Source organism: Mus pahari, chromosome 11 (assembly GCF_900095145.1).
Source record: "Mus pahari chromosome 11, PAHARI_EIJ_v1.1, whole genome shotgun sequence".
Classification (NCBI taxonomy): Eukaryota; Metazoa; Chordata; class Mammalia; order Rodentia; family Muridae; genus Mus; species Mus pahari.
The window spans coordinates 56,992,201-57,002,470 of NC_034600.1; the positions used below are offsets into that span (position 1 = coordinate 56,992,201).

A 10,270-nucleotide genomic window follows, 5' to 3' on the forward strand; every position below is an offset into this window, starting at 1 on the left:
AAGAGTTGTAAAAGGTCTTGAGACCAAAAGCTTAAGAATTACTATTCTTACATACAGCAATAATTTTCTCATTGACTTTCTAGGATTTGCTTAGATGCATTCTGGATAGCAATACTTGCCAGTTCTACATCATATAAAGTATTCCCCAGATCTATGGCTTATCTTTTTACTTACAATCATACTTATAGCAGTCCCAACTCATACAGTACTATTTTTGTAAGAGGCAGGCTTTCATGTCTAATTTTAAGGAAACCCTTCCTGCAAAGAAGGCCCCATCCACGTAATTTGCTTGGTGGGGAGTGTAGGGTAGTTACTGAAGATAGCCTACATCTGTATCAACAAGCATGTTTGCATATAGGTCTGTCCCATTTGTTGGGCTGTTGTAGTCAGGGTATGCTAGGACCTACATTGGTGCCACCGTCTCTGTCCTTGCAAAGAAGTGGGGCTGACACTTCGGAGAACACAATCAGCCTCTAGACACTGAAAGAGACAAGGGATGGGTTCTCTGGTGCCTCCAGAAGGAATCAATGCTCTGGCTTTAGTCCACCAACATGCATCTTAGGCTATCCGATGCCCAGGATCCCAAATAGTAAGTTCACGACTGGGCTTGCGTTGCTTTTTCATTTGTTTATTGTGAAATGGTTGGAGGTCAGAGAATGACTTTCAGGAGTTAGTTCTCTCCTGCCACCATGTGGCCTTGGCAACCAAATTCCAGATGTCAGACTTGGAGACAAGTGCCTTAATCCATTAAGCCATCTCCACAGCCCACAGTTCCCACAGTTGTCACTGTGTGATAGCCTGTTGCAAAGCCATAGACAAATGACATGCAGTCTTCATTTTACAGATAAGGAAGCTCATCTCATTGAGGCTAAATAACTAGTCTCAGGTCCCACACAGGTGAGTGGCCGAGCTGGGATTCTAAATCCAGATTATCTACTTGAAAACTCAGGTTCTTGCTGGGCTTGGTGGCGCATGCCTTTAATCCCAGCACTTGGGAGGTAGAGGCAGGTGAATTTCTGAGTTCGAGGCCAGCCTGGTCTACAGAGTGAATTCCAGGACAGGACTACACAGAGAAACCCTGTCTCAAAAAACCAAAAGAAAAAAAAAAAAAAAAAAAAAAAGAAAGAAGACCCAGGTTCTTTTCTCTGAAGAACCATCTCTTATTCTATACAGAACAATTTGATGGGTTACAAGGCAACACCTGGCAACCTAATAGTAGGTATTAAGTATTTCTTATGGCTTTAGACTTGTCTATTCTTGAATGAGGAGCCCAGTGAGTTGGTGACATTTCCAAAGAAAAGGAGTTTCCAAGTCCTGAGTAGAAAGAGTGCATTGTTTAAAAAAGATTTGTTTTTATTTATCATTGTGGAGGTAGGGACATGTACATGAGTATTGATGCTGGCAGAGTCCAGGAAGGTGTCAACGCCCTGGCGCTGGACTTACAGACAGTGTGAACCTTCTGAAGTGGGCACCTATAACCACTAAGCCATCTTTCCAGCACCAAATATGATCTATTCTTGTACAGGGTTGTTGCCATGCTCCGCCCCATATATCCTTTTCTTAAGGGTTCCAGAGATATGAGGTGCTAAAACTGCCTTGTGTACGGGCTTCAGGTGAATGACCCAATGAAATCAAGGCAGGGCACAGTCAGCTGTTTATGGACTAGGGAAGGAACCAAGCTCAAATGAGGAAACCATGCTGACCAGAAGCTATGGTCAAAGACTGACAATAAAGCTGCACATCAGCTGGTGCAGTTCAGGGGTGAAACACAATAAACATAGGAACACGGATTTAATAGATGTTTGTATGCCATGTAAGCTACGTTCATATGATACTGCATAGTTTAAATTACTAATTTAGGAAAAACATAACTTTCAAGAGAACATGCTCAGAGTGTCATGTGTGAATCGAGATGCTGGGACTCTCCAACTCTCTTTGTCCTGTTTTGTCTTTCTTCACTCTGCTCTCTTACACACATGAAGGGTATTTCTCCATTGCTACCTTTTATTTGAGAGACAAAGCCGCTCACATGCCTTCCTTCTGTGAGGTTCACACTCTGGCTTTGTTTTGTTATGAAATATCAGGAGGGTGGGACCTTCAGGAAACAGAAGAACTCAGAAGCAGGGACTCAGGACCCTGGGGGGGGGGGCTACTTGCATTAGCATAGGGAGACTGTTAAGTATGAAGACAAGCAGATCACAGCTTGAAATGGTTACGGTACTGCATTCTCTGTGCCGATATCCTAGAATTCCATTCAGTGCCTTGAGTATGGTGAAAATCACAGGACAGACATCCTGCTCGCCTGTCCTTGACCAAATGCCCGTATCTATCACAAGGCATGCCTATGGACGTCATTCAGATACTTAGGACAAATTTAAAGTGTAGTGAGGAAGATACATACATAGGACTACCAGCAGATCCAGCAATACCTCTTCTCGGTATATACCCAGAAGATGTTCCAACATGTAATAAGGACACAGGCTCCACTATGTTCATAGCTGCCCTATTTATAATAGCCAGAAGCTGGAAAGAACCCAGATGTCCCTCAACAGAGGAATGAACACAGAAAAAGTGTCTGAAAACGTTTTCATCCCTTTCCAAGTTTAAACTTGCATTCAAATGTTTAAGATGCATTGTGGATGACTGATGGCTTCTACACAGTCCCCAAAACATCAGTGGGCACACAGGTCAGTGCAGTGAATATTTTAAATGGGAAATCCCTCTTCTCCAACACTTCTTCAGGTGAGGTGGGGATGACAAAAATCAAAGCAAAAAGCCAAATGTAAACACACTCTTCAGGATGTGATGGTGAAAACTCAAATCACCAACGGGGTTTTGAGAAACCAGTGCTATCAGGCAGCCTTCAAAATCTCACTTAACAAGGAATGCATGCATTATGTAGGAATGCAAACTTTCAAACATTATCAAGAGGAGAAGTTCAATTGCAGAAAACACATTTGCCTAGAAATGGTTTGGGGAGATACACACTAAAATGTTTCCAGCTGCAGGATCAAGACAATATTTATTGTTTTGTATTATGCTGAATATTTTGTACAGACTATAATTCCATTATTGAGACAATTTCTAAGCTAAAAAACAAACCAAACCAGGTTCCCCCAAAACTGCTGCTTCTTTCTGAAAAATAAGCATGAAACTGCAAAACAAAAAAGACAAATTGTCCCTAACAATCTTGCCAGAAACACAAAATGACTCCAATTGGCCAATCTTAGGATCAGACAAAAGTAGCACTGGAGGGATTAGAAGCCATGAGCCAGGTATCTTTGAAACAAACAGTGGGGAATGTCTGCCACACTTTAGATATGGAATGCCCCACAGGCTCATGTTTTAAAAGCTTGGTTAACAGTCTGTGGTGCTACTGATAGGTGACAAAAATGTGGGAGTGAAGCCTTGAAGTCATTGGGATAGGTGACAAAAATGTGGGAGTGAAGCCTTGAGGGACAAGTCATTGGGAGCTCAACTTTGAAGGGGAACTTGGGACCAGTGTCATCCATTCTTGGTTCCCAGCCTCCCAGAGATAAGCAACTTGGCTCTCCATCATGAATGTCTACCTTGCACAGACCCCAAAACAATGGAACCAGTTGACCATGAACTGAAACTTCTGAATCCATGAGCCAAAATATAACCCTTTCAGGTATTGATAGCATGTGTATTATCACCATGCCAGGATGTGTTAACAGCTACTAGCACAAGTCTTCAAAGCAAAGCCCCAACGCCCGGGTGGAAGTGCGGGTGGAGTATGGTATGAGCCTTGCAGGCAGAGGTAACTGCTGCCTGGTTATCAGCACGTGGGGCATCCCTGGGCCTATCCCTACCACACTGCCACAACCCTCAGCTCAGGTACCCCTCTGTTCTTATGAGCAGCTCTCCATGTATACTCACATGGATAGCAAGGTCACACCACAAAAGCCTGGTGTCACTAAAGAGTAGGACTGTTACAAATTCTACTTCACTACAAGGTGAGACACCTGAACTCTTACTAAATTTGAGACAGCCTATATACCAGCGTCTAACTTTTTAAGGCCTTTATATTTTCAGAAATTTAGGCAAACTTAATTGACAGCAGTGCGAAGGAGCATCAGAACCTTTTCGATTTTCAGAAGGCACTTGGTACCTGAAATGGACATCAATAGCGAGGCCTCTACCTATTTTTTAATGGCCAACTAATTATCTAATTATCCATAAAAAGCCTTCTAAAATACTTAAGGACTACCAATCCAATATGATATCTAGCTTTAGGTAGATCATCTTGTTCATTTGAAATGAATTTCAATATATACAATATACCTACAATAGACACTTGGGGGTTAGTTTTGTTTTAGATTTAGACTTTAAGATGTCTCACCCTGTGAATTCTCTCAAATCCTCCTTCCTTAGCTTCCCAAGTGCTAGAAAGAGACATCATATTCAGCTTAATAGTGCTTCCTTTTAACCTGCATAGAATCCATTTATTCTCCAGTTTCCATCCAAGTTATTCTGTTTGGGTTATTTCAGGTACCAATGTAAATAAATCAAGCAAGGAAAAACACCTGCTGAAAACGAGTAACAGCTGGTGAAGGCCTATCATATGGCCAGGCATCACATTTGTAGTTCAGACTGTAATTCCAATCCTGTAAGATTAGTCTCAGCTTTTTCACAGATTCCAAAGAAATTACTTAGATATCTTAACTGATCTGCCCAGGGTCAGAGACAACATCAGTGCTGGAATTCAAGCCAAGATCCCATGTGCCTTTGTTTCTGTTTAAACCTGTGCCTCTTATTCAGATGTCTGTGCACGTTTGAACTCTAGTCAACTAGGGTTTGAGTCACCATGACAGAACACTCACGGCAGTGGCTTCCTGATGTAGGTTCCTCTCTCCCTGGTGCACACACAGTTTACCTGGGCTCTAGGGTCTCTCTGAGGATTAGGGTGTGAGATGCATCCTTCTGTTCATCAGCCCTTGTGAGGACTCGTTATCCCAAATTGGGGCCAAACATCAAGCCCTTGCCTCTTCACTTAAGCTAGACAAAAAGATGGACACAGGTGCGACTTTTAAAGACAAGTTCCAAAAGTCACTCAGATCATCAGCCAGAACTGACAGTGCACTACAAGACAGGCTAGGGAGGTGGTTTTTATATTCTGGACAGCCCAACGACAACACTTCTAAAAGGAAGGAACATTAAAATATAAGAAAGCCTCGGCCACAATGGGCTTAATATGCCAGAAATAGAAAGGGTAATTCAAACCCTTTAAATACATCTAATTTTGCTACCAAAATGGCAATTTACTACTTCCCTGGATATCTACTTTTGTGAGAACCAGAATAACAAGCCCTGACAGAGTGAACATTAAAAATGAGCAGATGCTTACAATTCTCTCATTCCGTTCCTTCCCTTCTATCTCCATTGGTAATCACAATTCTGAATGTCTCTTTTTTACTGGTAGGAAATTATTACATAAATAGCAACCAGCCCGGCACTTTAAAAACTGCACACCAGGTATAGATATCATCATGACATATTATTTCCATTCAGTATCTTTCCCCCAGGGCCAGCTATCCAATGTATATCAAGTGCATTCCTTCTCACCACCCAATCATCTGCCTAGTAGGCCACATTTCCCCCGGTTTCTTCATGGCATCTAAGCTATTTCTGACTCTTCTGAAGTGCAAACAATCCAGCTGTGAGTAGCTTTGCACACCCTGTATACAAGGCATACACTGAGAACCGTTTGCTCACGCTGCGTACCATCGACTTCCTTAGATGTCACCTACTGAATAACTGACTTCTAAAGAAGTATGTTCCCATTTCTCAACATTCAACACTTGAGATTTCATGACGTTTACCTTTTGCTCGCCTGAAAGCACAAAGTAATTGCCACAGAAAGCGATAGTTTTTATGTGTTTTACCATTTTCCTAATGGCATGCTCTTAAGTGTTATCAGAATGACCCAGACCATCAATGAACTTTTCTTTTAGGACATTACTGGAAATGTCATTGAGGACTATAAGTGCTTTAAACCATGAATGAACAGCCACTCATTTAACTACTTAAAAAAATAAAACATATAACTCCATTGATCAGAAGGCACACACTCCAAGCTAATGAGTTTAAAGTTCCTCCCAAGAGTAATTTTAAAACTCGCCTATGTCATCTACCCTAGCACCTCTCTGAATGTAGGTCACACACAGCAATGATTCTCTGTATTTAACATTTACCAGTGCTACAGAATAAATATATCACCTTTATCTAAAAATGTTTCATTAAGAAAACTGTTTGGCTAGATATGGTACCATTTAATCCTAGCAATAGGAGACAAAGGCCCAAGGATCTGTGAACTAGGCTATACAGTGAGATCCTGTCTCCAAAAACAGACACAGACACACAAACACAGGCAAAGAGAGAGAGAGACTTTTTTTTTTTTTTCACGTTTTTCGAGACAGGGTTTCTCTGTGCAGACCTGGCTGTTCTGGAACTCATCCACCTGCCTCCACCTCCCAAGTGCAGGGATTAAGGGTGTGCACCACCACCGCCTGGCAGTAAGATTCTTATCCTAGCACTTGGGAGGCCGAAGCAGTCGGGAGTCTGAGCTATATAACAAGAACTTGCATAGTTTTGTTGTGGTAGTGGTTGATTTTAAAGTTCTAAAAGAAAGACCACTGCACCCCCAGTGACTAAAGAGGGGGAGCAGAATGAAACCCTATGAAACAACAAGTGTGGGGGACGAGACATGAGGAACTTTCCTGTGAGGAAAGTGCTGCTCCACGTCAGAGTCACCAGGTTAAGGGAAGTGTGTGTCAACTAGATGCCTCCACCGCTACCATTCCAACGTTCCTATTGATTACCAGTGTATCAGACAACACCACAATTCCAACATTCCTCACTGATCATTACCGGTATATCCGACTAGATCAACATAGCTTAACCACAGAGACACTGTTCTTGAACCAAACTGTGTGTGTCACTTAGCTCTATCTGAACTTAAGGAAAAAGTAGCATGGAACTGAATACTGGTCATTTATACAGAATTTTATAATCAGAACTGGAGTCATGGTATCAAGTATGAAAAGGTATCTGTGATGTTTTTAAAAGAGATCAGAGTATTTGAGAAATTACAATACACAATGAAAAGAACAGTAAATAAAGACACTCCAGAATTAAAACACTGAAGCAGAAGGGCACATGTATGTGTCAAAATAATTTAATTTTCCCTGTACATTTCTGTTCACATGAGAAATCCATATACACATTTATAATATTTACCTGTCATGAAACATTCAAGTGAATTCAGATGGCAAAGTAGAATTCAATCACTAGTGAAATGTTTAAAAATATATATTAAACAAAAATGTCTTTATAAGATAAAAATAATCTTCCACAATGCAATGAATTGCAGATCACTGAAATTTTAACTCTAGATTATGTCAGTTCAGTTTTTGGTTCCAGATCTAGAGACAGTTAAAAAAAAAAAAAAAAAGAGTTAACAGAATTCCTATCTATTTCTACGCTTCTCTTTCTTGTTTCTACTACTAGTTACACTGTTTAAAGATGCTGTTGCTGAAGGTGCTCTTGCATGACCAGTAGCCTTTAGATGATCAAACAGTTTATTCCGGGATGGAAATTCACTGTGGCAAGTTGCACAGCTGATGAGGACATCACTCTGAGGAAAGAAGGGAAAGGACATCAGAGCACATGCAAGCTGATACAAGTGTTTTATGACTTAATGTCAAAGTTAAACATCAAAGAAATACAAATCTGACAGCTATCAAAAGACAGATGTTCTCAGAAGGTAAATCAACAAGCACTATCAACTCTGAAGGCCCAGCCTTCAGACAACAGCTTTCACTGCACAGACTACAAGAGTCTGTGCTTCACAACTGATCTTCACAACTTAACACATGGAACTCTTATCCCCAAGGTCCCTTCTTAGATTATAATCATAGAAAATGAAATAGCAACTTCGCCAGTATCTAGTATTTCCAATTCATCTATATTTTTATATAATTTATAACTAGGTAGAGACAGAATTCCAAAGAAAGCCTAGTTCACTCTTGGAAAGCTCATGGATACAGACTAACACCATTAAGACATGAACAAGGTCACTGTGTAGCAAGGTCATTAGGGTTTGACCTACCACTGGTTGTGGTTCAGCAGGTACTTTGACAGATTTTTTCACATCTTTGGTTTTCTTTCCTTTGGATTTAGGAACACTGGAAAATAAATTATTTTATATAATACAAAAGTAAAAATCCTTTCTAGTTGTCATCTACTCCCAAAAATATTCAAAAAATTAAATGAGTCAAGCTGATTTATTCATTTTAATAACTAATTTAATTAATGTTCACATGTCAACGAAGAGCTTTAAAAAAAACAACCTGAGAGGTAAAAATTAAATTTGACACAAAACTAAAGAATCTGCTTAAAGCAAAAGCTAAATCAATGCCCCCAAAACATCCTTACATATATATATATATATATATATATATATATATATATATGGTATATAAATACGTAAGGATATATGGTGTGTGTGTGTATATATATATATATATATATATATATATACACATATATATGGTATTTTTTTTGAAAAGGAGCCCTTCATGCTTCCTTTACAACCAGTGCTGATCACACTAGCACATGATATTGAGTGTCCTATAATTATCTTCGTTGTCTTTTTTTTCTCCAGCTTATCGGTTATTTAGTAGTTATTTTAGTTTTTAAAACATGTATCACACTATACCCAGGCTAGCCTGGAGCTTACTATGTAGACCAGGTTGCCCTCAAATTCCTGACAACCATCCTGCCTTAATCTCCTGTAGGCTAGGATTACTGGTGTTAGCTCCCATGCCCAACGAACAACTTGCTGAACCTGATCAAGTCTGTAAGGAACATTTCAACATTTCCACAGTGAAATGAGAATAAAAACATTATTAATACATTTTTCATAAAATTAGTTCATTATATACCAAGAAATTTGCTTTTATTAAAAATGGTATCTGGGGTGACTATGAAAAAAGTACAATGTGTGGAAATGTCATAAAACAAACTCATTTTATATGCTAGCAAAGAATTTAGTAATACAAAAATAATGTCCTGTTAATCTGGTGAATTCCCCTAGTACTCTTGAAACCAAAACCATGGCACTGGCCACTGACATCAGGCCCCTCCTACTCTGCCTGAATCCTGAGCCTTCCTCTCAACCACCTTCCTCTATGAGCTCTGATCTGCTCTCTGCCATGGGACTTGTGCTCTGATTACAGACAGGCATGGTGTACTTCATTAAAAACAAAGTGAGGGAGCTGAGGCAGGAGGACCGAAAGTTGAGACCAGCTTGAGCTATACTGTTGGGCATTGGGCTATCTCCAGTAGAACTGAGGTGGAACCCCAGAGTGGTGATAATTCACCTACATGCTCCTGGAACTCAGGCTCCGGTTGAAGTTACCGCCCCCTCAGCCCCCACAAAAGGAGCATGGTTAGTAGTCCCATAGGCAATGTCCCAAACTTCTGACCTTCACGGCTGAACTCCTCCCCAGTTACCTAGCAACAGTAAAGATCATAAGAGGGGCTGCTTGGCCCTACCTCACTCTCTCCCTCTTCTCTCACTCCTCTTGCTCTTCCACTGTCTTCTCTCCTCTCCTCTCTCCTTTCTCTTCCTCTTACTCTCTAGCCTTTCTTCTCCCTCTCTCCTTTCCCCCCTTCTCTCCTCTTGGCCATGGCTGGTCTCTCTCTTTCTACCTTCTCTCTTCTTTCTACAATAAAGCTCTAAAACCATAGACAGTCTCTGCTCATCAAGGCCCACTGCACTTGGAGGATGGGATAGGCTTTCTCCTAATGAACCGTTTCTAATCTTCCGATGGAAGGCCTTCCTGTGCTCCAGCCAAAGTCCACTGTACTCACTCTCACCTTTGTGGGAACCTCTCTTCCCTCAGCCCTCTCTCCCATATCCCTGGTCTACAGGATGTAACCCCAGGGCCCCTTTTGGTTTCGGGGGCTGCCCCTTGTCCACCCCCCATCAAGTGGGTCAGAGGCTTAGATGCCCACCCGGGGCCAAGTGAAAAGCATCTGGAAGTCCTCACGCATCTGCCTGCCCAGAGCATAGGAGGAACTCTGTCCGGGCAAGGCTATTCTCCCTCCCCAACTCTTTTCCCAGCCCCTTTTAGTTCCCACACTATACTAACAAGAGAGCTTGCCTTGTTAGGTCCTGCCTTTTACAGGGACGCCAGAGTACAGCAGCTGGAGCGCACCAGACCAGCCGGAACACAGCGTCCTC

The 10,270-nt window shown here is 41.3% G+C and overlaps 1 protein-coding gene across 1 annotated transcript in view; it reads right to left on the reverse strand.

The window, feature by feature from the left end:
• Positions 1-7,182: 7,182 nt before the first annotated feature.
• The window catches only part of Dnajc21 (DnaJ heat shock protein family (Hsp40) member C21), a 25,239-nt gene continuing 22,151 nt past the window's right edge, over positions 7,183-10,270 (reverse strand). Inside the window, exons 11-12 of the mRNA XM_021208577.1 lie at positions 8,132-8,207; positions 7,183-7,657 (exon numbers count right to left, since the gene is read on the reverse strand). Of these exons, the coding sequence (XP_021064236.1) occupies positions 7,490-7,657; positions 8,132-8,207 (244 nt within the window). The 3' untranslated portion in view covers positions 7,183-7,489. The remainder of the gene's footprint in view (positions 7,658-8,131; positions 8,208-10,270) is intronic.